The sequence below is a fragment of the Salmo salar genome, chromosome ssa02 (genome assembly GCF_905237065.1).
Source record: "Salmo salar chromosome ssa02, Ssal_v3.1, whole genome shotgun sequence".
Lineage (NCBI taxonomy): Eukaryota > Metazoa > Chordata > Actinopteri > Salmoniformes > Salmonidae > Salmo > Salmo salar.
The window spans coordinates 40295749-40311010 of record NC_059443.1 but is presented as its reverse complement, the minus strand read 5'-3'; the positions used below and the strand labels follow the sequence as shown (position 1 = coordinate 40311010).

The following is a 15262-nucleotide window of genomic DNA, read 5'->3' as shown; positions in this document are numbered from 1 at the left end:
CGGCCGTAAAAGGTAGCCTTAGTCCTATTGCAACTTGGAGAGAGAGAGAAAAACAGTTTACGGATCTTGTCAAAAGCAACGATGTTTAAGATTTCAGCTTCACCTTGACCATCCGCCAGGATGTTTTGGAGGTTGTTCTTTTTAATGTGTCCATCCCCTCCAGTTTCATTCTTCCACCCCTTCTGGTCTTGTTTTGAAGTATTCTAATGCTAAGCCTGGCTTTTTAAATTCAAATCTAACAGTAAATGACCATTTTTCATCCTTGGGGGGGGGGAGGCAAAAACTCAAAATACGTGCTACCGACTGAAGACAGAAACTATGGTGAAAACATCACCATAAAATAGAATAAGAGACCTGACAAAGACCTTGGCGAGAATACTCAGCCAACAAACAGTGAAGATCAAAAGACAGAGAACCAAAATTGACATCCAATTAAAAATTATTTATGCAACGTATCTGGACTTGCTCACATTGCTTTGGCATGGGGCTCAATGCCCTAAATGGCGTAAGACATAAAATGTCAAGAGGAGGAAGGAGGAGTGGGTAAAGGAGGGAGAGTAAAATAGGAGAAGGCCATTCATCTCCAATAGCTTTGAGCGTCTTCAAAGGTCTTGCACGCATATGGAGCTATTTAGAGGGAAAAGAACAGAAAAACTCAGTCAACAACAATGTTCAGAGAGAACATGAAGAACTGGACAGAAGTATTGTTTGTAGTCTTTTGGGGCGTTTTTTTTTTTTTTAGCTGGGCGAAATGGACAATAAGTCATATTGTGATAAATTTGACCATGTTGCTCGATAACAAATACAAGAACATTCACTGCCCATTAGTGGCAGGGCTCTGGACAATTACCCAGTAAGACAGATGGCAGCCTATGATTAAAAAAGCTATTATTTCATGTAGCATATACAGGGAATGAAAAACTAATATTTTCATATGAAACCTGTCAAAATAAGATCCAGAATTATCAGATGTATTTTTGGCTCTTCAGAGAATTTGATGACATCTTTGTTCATATTGACCTATAAGCTATATTATTCACATCCTGAGGAAGTGCAAACTCAAAATATTTAGCTAGATTGATAACTCGAAATATTTTTGTGTTTATATATAGCCATGTAGGATAATTTATTAATCCATCAGTAAAATGTAGGCTAATGTCCTACAACAACAACTTTTCAGCGCCAGGTGTAGCCTACATGATGTAACTAAAACAGTAGTAGCTTAAAAAAATTTGCCTGCAGTAGCATTGTCATCAACGGTCATGCTTCTCAGAATGCATCTCTCCCTCCACCATCCACACAGCAGCGAAACAGGGACAGGCAGATACTTTCATAGCAGGAATCAACATAATGCATACTCTATTACTGTTGACCAAATGGTTCTAGAACAATCTACAGGAACGTTGTGTAGCAAAATCACCCGGGGGCGCAAAGTTGGCCAACTGCATCGAACTCTCTCTTGCAAAACACAACTCGATACAGGCAGGTTGGTTCATTGTGAAGCGCAGCAAAATGAGCGGGAATAGGCCAGTTGGAGAGGAAGATCCCACCTGACCTGTCAACCCGTGCATTTTTCACCTCACAAATACAGCCTGGTTAAACCGGAATGAACGCTCAGTCTGGTGTAGTCTGGTGTAACCAGGCTCTAAGAAATAGGCTACCTGAGGAAAACAGAGTAACGATTTTACAATAAGTTAACTACTGACTTTCAGCATAAATAAAGAGAAGGGCACTCAACTTGTACCGCACTGACTCAGATGACTGATTATTGGTTCAAATAAAATAATAAGATGATAGCTGGAGTTGTATTGTTAGATTTCAGTGAAGCCTTTAATTTTATTGATTATAAATTGTTATTCAAAAAAAACTAACTTGCTATGGCTTTACATCATCAGCCATCACATGGTTGCAGAGTTATTTATCCAACAGAACTTAGTGTTCTAACATCAGACATACTTTTGTGTATGTGGACACACCTTGAAATTAGTGGATTTGGCTATTTCAGCCACACCGTTGCTTACAGGTGTATAAAATATGAGCACACCGCCATGCAATCTCCATAGACAAACATTGGCAGTAGAATGGCCCTACTGAAGAGCTCAGTGACTTTCAATGTGGCACTGTCATAGGGAAATCTTAATGCTACAGCATACAATGACATTCTAGACAATTCTGGCCTTCGAACTTTGTGGCAACAGTTTGGAAAAGGCCCTTTCCTGCTTCAGAATGACAATGCCCCGGTGCGCAAAGCCAGGTCTATACAGAAATGGTTTGTCGAGATCGGTGTGGAAGAACTTGACTGGCCTGTATAGAGCCCTGACCTCAACACCATTGAACACCTTTGGAATGAATTGGAACGCCGACTGCGAGCCAGGCTTAATCAACCAACATTAGCAGCCAATCTCACTAATGCTCAAAGCTGAAAGTCCTCGCAGCAATGTTCCAACATGTAAGTGGAAAGCCTTCCCAGAAGAGTGGAAAATGTTATAGCAGCAAAGCGGGGACCAACTCGACATTAATGCCCATGATTTTAGAATGAGCTGTTGTCCACATACTTTGGTCATGTAGTGTATGTGCAGTGTCTCTCAGGGCAGATGCCTTGGGCCGTTACTCATCTATTTTTCCTTTTACAAATGTTTTACCACAAAGCTATAATGACTGTATGCAGATGAGTCCACACGCTACATTTCAGCAACCAAAGCCAGAGAGCTCACTGAAATTCTAAATAAGGAGTTAGTCAGCATCAGAATGGGAGATTCATAATAAACTCGTCTTAACTACATTAAAACTAAAAGCATTGTATTTGGTTCAAAACATTCTCTAAGACCTAAACCTCAACTGGAGTTGGACATAAAGGTGTGACCATTGAGCAAGTTGAGGAAGCTAACCTTCTAGGTATTACATTGGATGGTCAATTATCATGGTCAAGTCATATTAACAAAGTTTTGGTGAGTATGGGGAGGTGTATGTCTGTTATAAAAAAGATGGTCTGCGTTTGACACAAATCAACTGTACTAGTTGTTCAGGCTCTGGCCTGGTCCCATCTTGATTACCGTCCGGTAATAGGGTCAAGTGCAGCAGAGAAAGACCTAGCAAATCTGCAGCTGGTTCAAAACAGAGCAGCACGCCTTTCCCTTGACTGTACATAAAGAACTAAAATCGACACCATGCATGCCAGTCTTTCTTGGTAGAGGGTTGATGAGGGATTAACTGCTTCTGATCTACTTTTTATAAGAAATATTACTGATGAAAATTAGAGGTCAACCGATTGATATTTCAAAGTCGATTATTCAAGGATCAAAAAAAGCCGATACCGATTAAAATCGGACAATTACCATACATACATACACACAGCTGAAGTCGGAAGTTTACATGCACTTCGGTTAGAGTCATTAAAACTCATTCTTCAACCACTCCACTAATTACTTGTTAACAAACTATAGTTCTGGCAAGTCGGTTAGGGCATCAACTGTGTGCATGACACAAGTCATTTTTCCAACAATTGTTTACAGGCAGATTATTTCACTGTATCACAATTCCAGTGGGTCAGAAGTTTATGTACACTAAGTTGACTGTGCATTAAACAGCTTGGAAAAGTACAATAAATTATGTCATAGCCTATCAGAAGCTTCTAAAGCTAATTGATATCATTTGAGTCAATTGGAGGTGTACCTGTGGATGTATTTTAAGGCCTACCTTCAAACTCAGTGCTTCTTTGCTTGACTTCATGGGAAAAAAATCAAAAGAAATCAGTCAAGGCCTCAGAAGAAAAAAATAAACTGTAGACTTCCACAATTCTGGTTCATCCTTGGAAGCAATTTCCAAACGCCTGAAGGTACCATGTTCATCTATACAAACAATAGTACGCAAGTATAAACACCATGGGACCACGCAGCCGTCATACCGCTCAGGAAGGAGACGCGTTCTGTCTCTTAGAGATGAACGCACTTTGGTGCAAAAGGTGCAAATCAATCCCAGAACAGCAGCAAAGGACCTTGTGAAGATGCTGGAGGAAACAGGTATAAAAGTATCTATATCCACAGTAAAATGAGTCCTATATCGACATAACCTGAAAGGCCGCTCAGCAAGGAAAAAGCCACTGCTCCAAAACCGCCATAAAAAAAGCCAGACTACGGTTTGCAACTGCACATCAGGACAAACATCGTACTTTTTGGAGAAATGTTCTCCGGTCTGATGAAACAAACATAGAACTGATTGGCCATAATGACAATCGTTATGTTTGGAGGAAAAAGGGGGAGGCTTGCAAGCCGAAGAACACCATCCCAACCGTGAAACACGGGGGTGGCAGCATCAAGTTGTGGGGGTGCTTTGCTGCAGGAGGGACTGGTGCACTTCTCAAAATAGATGGCATCATGAGGGAGGAAAATTATGTGAATATATTGAAGCAACATCAAGACATCAGTCAGGAAGTTAAAGCTTGGTCACAAATGGGTCTTCCAAGTGGACAATGACCCCAAGCATACTTCCAAAGTCGTGGCAAAATGGCTTAAGGACAACAAAGTCAAGGTATTGGAGTGTCCATCACAAAGCCCTGACCTCAATCCAATAGAAAATTTGAAAAGCGTGTGCGAGCAAGGAGGCCTACAAACCTGACTCAGTTACACCAGCTCTGTCAGGAGGAATGGGCCACAATTCACCCAACTTATTGTGGGAAGCTTACGGAAGGCTACCCGAAACGTTTGACCCAGGTTAAACAATTTAAAGGCAATGCTACCAAATACCAATTGAGTGTACGTAAAAACTTCTGACCCACTGGGAACGTGATGAAAGAAATAAAAGCTGAAATAAATCACTCTACTATTATTCTGACATTTCACATTCTTAAAATAAAGCAGTGATCCTAACTGACCTAAGACAGGGAATTTCTACTAGGATTAAATGTCAGGAATTGTGAAAAACTGAGTTTAAATGTATTTGGCTAAGATGTATGTAAACTTCCAACTTCAACTGTATGTATTTCTAATAATGACAATTACAAAAAAAAATTACTTAATATAATACATCAATAAAATCAATTTCGTCTCAAATAAATAATGAAACATGTTCAATTTGGTTTAAATAATGCAAAAACAGTGTTGGAGAAGAAAGTAAAAGTGCAATATGTGCCATGTAAAAAGGTAACATTGAAGTTCCTTGCTCAGAATATGAGAACATATGAAAGCTGGTGGTTCCTTTTAACATGAGTCTTCAATATTCCCAGGTAAGGGAAGAGTAGCAACAGTGCTGAAATGTGTCCATTTACAGACAATTTGTCTTACCGTGGACTTTCTTTCAGAGATACTTTTGTAACCCTTTCCAGCTTTATGGAAGGCAACAATTCTTAATCTTAGGTCTTCTGAGTTATTTTGTCTGAGGCATGGTTCACATCAGGCAATGCTTCTCGTGAATAGCAAACTCAAAAAAAAAAAATCTCTAATCTCGTCTCATTGATTCGACTCCAGGTTCGTTGACTCCTGACTCCAATTAGCTTTTGGAGAAGTCATTAGCCTAGGGGGTTCACATTTTTCCCAACATACAATTATGAATGTTTAAATTATGTATTCAATATAGATTCAAAAAAATACAATTTGTGTGTTATTAGTTTAAGCACACTGAGTTTGTCTATTGTGACTTAGATCAGATCAAATTTTATGTAAAATGTATGCAGAAATCCAGGTAATTCCAAAGGGTTCATACTTTTTCTTGCCACAGTACCCGGAACATTTGCGTTGTAACATTATTCTACTAGCATCTAAATTTGAATGACTTGAGTGAGAAAGATGAACATACAGTACCAGTCAAAAGTTGACACCAACTCATTCAAGGGTTTTTCTTAATTTTTACTATTTTCTACATTGTAGAATAACAGTGAAGACATCAAAACTATGAAATAACATACGGAATAATTTAGTAACCAAAACATATTTCAGATTCTTCAAAGTAGCCACCCTTTGCCTTGACAGCTTTGCACACTCTTGGCATTTTCTCAAACAGCTTCATGAGGTAGTCACCTGAAATGCATTTCAATTAACAGGTGTGCCTTGTTAAAAGTTAATTTGTGGAATTCTTAATGCATTTGAGCCAATCAGTTGTGTTGTGACATGGTAGGGGTGGTATACAGAAGACAGCCCTATTTGGTAAAAGACCAAGTTCATATTATGGCAAGAACAGCTCAAATAAGCAGAGAAACGACAGTCCATCATTACTTTAAGACATGAAGATAAGTCAATCCAGAAAATTTCAAGAACTTTGAAAGTTTCTTCAAGTGCAGTCTCAAAAACCATCAAGTGCTATGATGAAACTAGCTCTCATGAGGACCGCCATGACTGCTGCAGAGGACAAGTTCATTAGAGTTACCAGCCTCAGAAATTGCAGACCAAATAAATGCTTACAGAGTTCAAGTAACTGTTCACTGGCTATTTGACCAAGAAGTGATGGAGCGCTGCATCAGATGTCCTCCGCAATCACCCGACCTAAACCCAATTGAGATGGTTTGGGATGAGTTGGACCACAAAGTAATGGAAAAGCAGTGCTCAGCATATGTGGGAACTTCTTCAAGACTGTTGGAAAAGCATTCCTCATGAAGCTGATTGAGAGAATGCCAAGAGTGTGCAAAGCTGTCAAGGCAAAGGGTGGCTACTTTGAAGAATCTAAAATATATTTTGATTTGTTTAACACTTGTTTACTATATGATTCCATGTGTTATTTCATAGTTTTGATGTCTTCACTATTATTCTACAATGTAGAAAATAGTAAAAATAACTCTAGGGGTAATTAATATGGTGTTTTATTTTTTGAAAGAAATTGAATATTATTTTAGATGATGTACTAAATATGGGTTAAATAAAAATAAAAACTATTTATCAACATATTGTTCAATGTTTAAAAAAAAAATAAAGGCCAGTGGTTATTCTGTGACATGTTTTGCAACGGTATTGTTTCAGTGTCCTGATACTAAACCTGGTATCGATGTCAAAATGCTGGTATCGTGACAACACCACAGTGTGCTCAAATTAATGCGCCCCTGCTTGGTACTCACGTGTGCCTTGACTCTGTCGTGCAGGAGGGACATGGGCAGCCTGCTCTGTTTCATCACCACGCGGTATGGGTCCTTCTTCACCACACCCATCTCATCCTGGAACTTCTGTAGGGATGACTGTTTGATGACCCGAGTGTTTGCTGAGACCAGAGGGGAAGAATTAACCAGTGCGTGTGTGTGTGTGAGTTGAGGCTGCCATCTTATCTCTCCGTACACAGATATTTAAAAAAAAGGCATAAAACAGATTTATTCTTACAAATCAAGGGTTTGCTAGTCATTATTGACAAGAACTCCACCATTCTGTATAAAGTTTCAACTAGCCAATCAAATGCTTGACAAATTGCCATTATACCTGTCCAATCAATAATAAAAACAGACCCAAGAGAATGTGTGGATTAACCTGAGACAGTGTGGCAATTGCAGTTAACAGCACTACTCACCAAACCATTTGATGTTGGGCTCCACTCTGGCCTGTGTCCCATCAGCCACAGTGGACTGGTACGACAAACGCTTGATCACCTGGCCTCTGTTGTTGCTAATGGCAGAGGAAAGTCAGTGGTCACAAAACCAGGTGCATGGAAATTATATTACAACACAATCATTAAAAAAAAAAAAGAATGAAGAGGAGCTACATATAGAATACCAGGAACTGGTGTGCTTTATCTGGGTAAAGTGTCAACCCCTGACCTGAGAGTTACATTAGCATTAAAGTAAAGAGTTAATATGGAAGTGTAACTTTTTTTTTTCTTCATCATTTACCATCTCTGCTTTTGTCTGTACATATTCAGACGCCTGACAGTTGCCCGGTCCCTCATGCTGTTGCCTGAACCTGCAGGAGTCTTTGGTCGGTCTGTAAAAGGTAGAGTCGTAAGGTTATATGCCACACAGTGTTAGGTGTGTTGTGGTATTTTGGGTTAATTAATTGTCAGTGTCAGAACAATATTGGAAATCCATATAAAAAGTGTGGTTCTCAATTTTGTTATGGAAGTTACGTTGTGTTTTTGGCATAAAGTTAAACAGAAAGTGTAGCTAAATTAGCTAGTTACTGAACTAATTATGTCAGTGCCAAACATTTTGTATACGTTTCCATTTGTAGCTAACACTAATGTCATATATGGACCAAATGTTTCTGTGTAGTTAGACGAAACAGACAGATCAATCAGAGAGAAAGTCTATCACGTTAGCTAGCTAACATTAGCTGTAAACAAACAGTAACGTTACATCACGCATGGACTGTAACTTACCAGGATTACTGCTGGCCGCCGATGTGTTTATCGTGCTTTTCCCCTTGAACCGTGGCTTCACCATCTTGACAGGTTATCTGACACACACACGTAGACAATATACTCTAAATGTCAAGTTATAGCTTCAACTTCTTCTATGTAACCGAACCACGTGTCCTAAACCAGAGTCCCACACATTCCGGAAGGACGTCATCAGAGAGCGACAATACATGTGTTATTAAGTATTAAGTATACAAACAGGCAATGATACCATATGCTAAGGGTAACAACAAATTACAGATTATACAAAGACCTTAAAATATATACATATATTGATTGTTTTAACAGCTTTCTTATTAGAAGAATGTAGAATGGTCTTAATGTACTGTTCAAATTCCTTACAGAAAACACGGAAGTGTGTTTTTATTACTGAATTTACATTTATGAATATGACATTTTTCCATTAGCACAATTAGATTTATGAGGTAAAATTGTGAGTGTCTTTTTTTTGTCTTTTTGTCTTTTTTTTGTCTTTTTGTCTTTTTTGAGTTTCTTCAGGTAATGATTCGCAGGGTAATACTTATGGGTCATTCTGAGAGACCTATTTGACCTCGTTAACAAGCAGGTATTTGTGTGGTAATAACCAGACTTTTCCCCAACAGATATTTTAGACAGATGTATTCCATTAAGTTGTGACATAAGGAATGGATACAATATCCCTTTGAAATAAAGCACGTATAGATCTGTTCTGAGGGAACAAGGATAAACACATTTTTCCTACTGGAGAGTCAACTGGATTAAGCGAGGGTAGGTCAAGAAGGTGAGGTCTGGTTACACCTCTAAACAACATGAGAGTTCCAGATGGAATAGCATCAAAGACTATGGCAAACTCTCTAGGTGTAACAGGGATATTGTAACGAGCTAAAAAATTCCTCATAATTGAGTAACAATCCTTCTACATTTAAAGTTGACTCACCAGCAGAATATGATTATTAAACCAGTTGTTAAAAAATAAATACTTTTTTCTATACAAAATATCCTTCCAAATGAAATACCTATGCAGGGGGAAAAAAATCATATTTATATATTAACGACCACGCTAAGAATACTTGTCTATGAAAAGCAGATAATTTTGTAGGAATCTTATCAATGTTATCCAGGCTGCATCACATCCGGCCGTGATTGGGAGTCCCATAGTGGCGGCGCACAGCGTCGTCCGGGTTTGGCCGGGGTAGGCCATCATTGTAAATAAGAATTTGTTCTTTACTGGCTTGCCTAGTTAAATCAAGGTTAAATACAATTTTAAAAACAATAATTACAAAGTAACATAAAATTGAAGTCACCAAAACGGGAGAACATACAATGAGGGATGAAATTCCAAATTGAAGTTAGATTCTATAAGAAATGTTTATCCCAATTTATCTTAAGATCTTAAGATATTATAAGGGATGAAATTCCAAATTGAAGTTGGATTCTTTAAGAAATGTTTAGCCCAAGTTATCTTAAAAGTATTATTCAAAGTGGAAAATCCCAAAAATTGAGACCACCATATTCATATGTGTTCATAATGACCGATTTCCTAATATAATGTGTACGATTCTTCCAGATGAAGTTGAAAAACATCTGGCCGACCGCTTTACCTATTTTGTAGGGACTGGGCTGCATAAGTAAGTCTGGAGATACCTTCAGCTTTAGAAAACAATGCTCAACCTTTCAAGGATAAATCACTTTGCAAACAATGGTTCAACTACTTTTTGTTTTTTTCAATAATATAAAATTTAATGAGCATCTTTCCTGTTGATCCTTAGATATGGTAATCCCAAGGTATGTTACTTTTTCCTTGACTGGAATATTGCATATAAAGGGTATCACACTTTAGCAGCAAACAATTCACACTTATTAAGGTATAGGAAAAAAACAGATGCTTTGGAAAAAATATTTATCGGCTGCTTTAGGAATCTGGTCAGCATCTTTCAAAAAGAGGGTGGTGTCATCTGCAAGCAGACTTATGATAATATCTCTGTCAGCAATAGAGATCCCTTTTATATCGCTGGATTTAACAAAACTTGAAAGAAGTTGGGTTGCAAGCAGGAAGAGGTAAGGCAAAATTGGCCAACCTTGCCTAATTCCTCTTTTCAAATCAAATCTAGGAGAAATGTCATGCTTTAATTTAATGGAACTGTTTCCATTTACATAAAGAGTTTTAATAGTACTACAAAATAATTCCCCAAAGCCAAATTTCTCAAGGGAGAGAACTAGAAACTCATGTTCCACTGTATCGAAGGCTTTATAAAAGTCTAAGAAGACAATAAATCTCCGAAGATTAGATCAGAATAGTCAATAAGGTCTAACACAAGTCGGATATTATTAGATATATGTCTATTCCTCATGAAGCCAGATTGGGTCTCTTCTATAATTGAGTCCAATACTGCCTTCATTCTTTTTGCAAGTATAGAGGCTAATATTTTGTAGTCATTATTGAGCAGACAGATTGGACACCAATTATCGAGGAGAAGCAAGTCTTTCTTGGGCTTAAGGATACTGGTAATCAGACCTTGAGTCAAACTGGGAGGGAGAGCATTATTTGCAATGCTTTCAGAAAAGACCTCCAACAGAATTGGAGCTGACTGTTGAGAAAACGTTTTGTAAAACTCAGCAGATATATCATCAGGAGACATTTTATTTTTAAGGTGTTCAATAGAATAAATTATCTCTTCAACTATAATAGGGTCATCACACTGTTCCCTCTCAGCCTCCCCAATTGATTTCACATCCCCCAGAGAGTTAAAAAAAAGATTTGAGGACATCTCACAATACTTAGAACTATATAAATTCCTGTAGAAGTTACAACTAAAGTTAGAGATTAATTTGGGATCATCTGTGATGAGACCATTCGTATTTAATTGTTAAATTGTATTCTTTTTAGAGTGGTATTTTTCTAAACTGAAAAAATAAGATACATTTTGTTCACCCTCCTCTAGCCACTTTTTCCTAGATCTGACAAAGGCTCCCTCTGCTTTCCGTTCATACATATCATCCAACTTGTGTTGTAGCTCAAAAATAACAGATTTGTCCTCCTCTGAGAGACTTTCAATAGGCTTTTGAACAGGAGAGGTGATCTTTGTAATTACACTTTCTTCTTCAGCTCGTCTTGGCAAGAATACTCCCATATTTTCTGAAATATTTTCCAACCTCATGTTTAAAAAGCTCCCAGTTATTACTGTATGAATTGTCATTTATAGCTTTGTTCCAGAAGTGTGTAATTTCCATCTTGACCAACTCATGTTTTAATATAGAGCTATTAAGCTTCCAGTAGGATTCTCTGCCAAGGCCATTATCAGAGATAAAAAGTTTAATGTCAATATAAATAGCTATATGATCAGTAATGGGAGTGGCCAGGATGTTAACAGAAATACTCTGTTTATCAAAACATTTAGACACCAGCCAAAAATCTATGCGTGATTGTCTGGAAGCGTGCCTTATTACTCCAAGTGAAAGACTTGTCATTAGGAAACTTTACTCTCCAAATATCTATAATATCCATCCTTTCCATAAACTGCCTCAAACTTCTATTCATAGAAGTGGACTGTCCCGGAGGCCATCTATCAATTAAATGATTCGGAGAAATATTAAAATCCCCACCTACTATAAGTAAAGCATTAGGGAACTTGCTTAGCCATTGGAGAATACGCTTTTCCAAAGATTCAAGTAACTGATCATACACAAGTTTGGAATTGTACCCATAAATGTTGGTAATAATAATAATAATGATGTTGTTACAGTTGATAACAAGACAAAGAATGTGACCAAAAGGGTCACATTGACAATACATGTACCAAAACACTGATCTGTATACAATGACGAAACGTATTAGGCTTATGCCGCATTCAAAACAACTGGGAACTTGGAAATCTCCGACTTCCAGTTTCAGTGTATAAATTTTTTTTTTTTAAATAAAAGAGCTCCGAATGGGAAAACGGAATTCCAACTCGGGAACTCTGGCCTCTTCTAGAGTTCCGACTTTCCAACCTGAAGATCACTGACGTCATGATTTGACCTTGTATTTTCCGAATTCCCTGTTGTTTTGAACGTGGCACAAGACAACTGGGAACTCGGAAAACAACGAGGTCAGATCATGACATCAGTGATCTTCAGGTTGGAAAGTTTGAGCTCTAGAAAGATGGCAGAGTTTCCGACTTGGAATTCCAACTTTGATGCCGTTCAAAACTATTTTTTCCAGTCGGACCTCGTTTTTACCCAAAGTTCCCAGTTGTCTTGAACGCACTGTTGTAGGAAATCTGAGATTTCCAAGTTCCAAGTTCCCAGTGGCTTTGAACGTTGCATTATTTGGACAGACTTTAGTGATAGGTATGGTGCGTTCAAGACAACTGGGAACTCAAAAAAACCCCCAAAAAAACGAGGTGAAATCATGATGTCAGTGATCTTCAGGCCGGAAATTCAGAGCTCTAGAAAGATGGCAGAGTTTCCGACTTGGAATTCTGAGTTGGAGGACCGTTCAAAATTATTTTTCCCAGTCGGAGCTCGTTTTTTCCCAGAGTTCCCAGTTGTCTTGAACACACTGAAGTCGGAAGTCGGAGATTTCTGAGTTCCCAGGTGTTTTGAAGGCTACATGTAATCTCTCTCTTCACCTCTTCCTCTCTGACCATGTGATGCACAAGTAAGGGTCAGTGCTATCCTGGATCATTAGGACTTCTCCACCCTTACCTTAAACATAACCCTTAACCCATAGCCATATAGTTTCACTAATAAAGGACTATTAAAAGCGCAGTGCACTAAATTACATTTTTTAATTCAGATTTCTCAGGGGATGCTGTAGCGCCCTCAGCACCCCTACTTCCCGCGGCTATGCCCTAGCCCATCTATAGGGTTAGGGTTACTGTTCCCACACAGCCATACATCCATGTTACAGCATGTATTTACAGAAGACAGAGGGACCACCTGTGCTAATTAGTTATCTAGCATGCTCCACCTGTGTGTAATGGATTAAGGCCACCTGAAACATGTTGTCAGTGACCATGTTTACATGCACACCAATATCGTGTTATTATTCAGGATACTCAGGTATTCTGTTTTTGAGTTGACACATACTGTATAAACCTCAAATCTCGTTTACAATAACCCGAAAAAGTATGTATCCCGGTGTTAAAAAACCCGGATAAGATGCCTGGGATATGCTGATCTAAAACAGGATACTGTTGCATGTAAACATCTTATCCTGTTTACTGTTGTATTGCGCTCTGTGCAGGCTTAGTTTCACATATCATGGATGTTGTGTGATGATGTTTTCATCTGATTGTCAAACAAATCACTTCAAAAAGCAGGTTACCTGCGCAGTTCATTCCAACATAATAATTTAGCCTACTATAATTAATTGACTATAATTTACTACTGGCTACTTTCACCCCTAATTTAGACAACTTTCTGCTAATAATTTCCAACATTTGCTAGGCCATAATATAATTTCCGACATTTGGGAGGCCATTTGTTTGTCAACTATAGTTTGATACATGCAGCTTCTCTTCTATCATAACTTGTTCCCCCAGAAGACTAAATAATGTAGTGCTCACCAGAATAATGTCTTACATCGATAGAATTAATGCATTAGTAATCTATACTGAAGAAATATATAAACGCAACATGCAACAATTTCAAAGATTTTATTGAGTTACTGTTCATATAAGGAAATCAGTCAATTGAAAAAAACTTATTCGGCCCTAATCTATGGATTCCACATGACTGGGCAGGGGTGCAGCCATGGGTACTTTGGAGGGCATAGGCCCACCCACTTGTCAGCCAGGGCCCACCCACTGGCGAGCCAGGCCCAGCCAAGAATGAATCCCCCCCAGACTATCCTGCAGGTGAAGAAGCCGGATGTGGAGGTCCTGGGCTGGCGTGGTCACATGTGGTCTGTGGTTGTGAGGCCGGTTGGACGTACTGCCAAATGCTCTAAAATTATGTTGGAGGCAGCTTATGGTAGAGAAATGAACATTAAATTATCTGGCAACAGCTCTGGTGAACATTCCTGCAGTCAGCATGCCAATTGCACACTCCCTCAAAACTTATGAGATCCAGTATGTGGCATTTTATTGTCTCCAGCACAAGGTGCATCTGTGTAATGATCACGCTGTTTAATCAGCTTCTTGATATGCCACACCTGTCAGGTGGATTGATTATCTTAGCAAAGGAGAAATGCTCACTAAGAGGGATATAAACAAATTTGTGAACAAAATTTGAGAGAAATAAGCTTTTTGTATTTAAGGAACATTTCTGAGATTGTTTTTCTTCCGCTCATGAAACATGGGACCAACACTTGACATGTTGTGTTCATATTTTTTTCAGTGTAGTTAACACTGGTTAAAGTTTCTGTTTCATTTAAGGAGCAGGGAGAAAACACAATAACTCCAAAACAGTGCAAAGATTGGTCCTGTGCAAAATGGCAATGTCTCATCAGTTTGAACAGTTTTAAGGAAATGAAAAGCTGAGAAAACGATGAAACACATATGGGTGCATATTTTATGTGGTTGAAATACTGTCTGCTTGCTTAACAGTGTCAAAGACAACACATTACAAACGCATTCGCATTTTCTCAAGCGATGCTAAAAAAAATCTATATTTCTTCACTCCTGTTCCCGAAACAAAATAAACATTTGTTGTATAATTTCATTGCAAGAAATGCATAATTCTGCAGGAATTCATATTATACTATACAAAAATATAAATGCAACATGTAACAATTTCAAAGACTTTACTGAGTTAGTTTATTTCAGGAAATCAGTCAATTTAAATAAATTCATTAGGCCCTAATTTATGGATTTCACAGATATGCATCTGTTGGTCACAGATACCATAAAAAAATTGCCCTCACAATGGGCCTCAGGATCTCATCACACTATCTCTGTGCATTCAAATTTCCATCGATAAAATGCAATTGTGTTTGTTGTCCGTAGCTTATGCCTGCCCATACCATAACCCCACAGCC

At 38.3% G+C, this 15262-nt stretch overlaps 1 protein-coding gene across 1 annotated transcript in view; it reads right to left on the bottom strand.

Annotated features, from left to right (window-relative positions):
• Positions 1 to 8475, bottom strand: part of LOC106583018 (nucleolar GTP-binding protein 2) — a 28606-nt gene extending 20131 nt beyond the window's left edge. The window contains exons 1-4 of the mRNA XM_014166759.2: positions 8284 to 8475; positions 7799 to 7889; positions 7480 to 7574; positions 7040 to 7179 (exon numbers count right to left, since the gene is read on the bottom strand). Of these exons, the coding sequence (XP_014022234.2) occupies positions 7040 to 7179; positions 7480 to 7574; positions 7799 to 7889; positions 8284 to 8347 (390 nt within the window). The 5' untranslated portion in view covers positions 8348 to 8475. The remainder of the gene's footprint in view (positions 1 to 7039; positions 7180 to 7479; positions 7575 to 7798; positions 7890 to 8283) is intronic.
• Positions 8476 to 15262: the final 6787 nt, after the last annotated feature.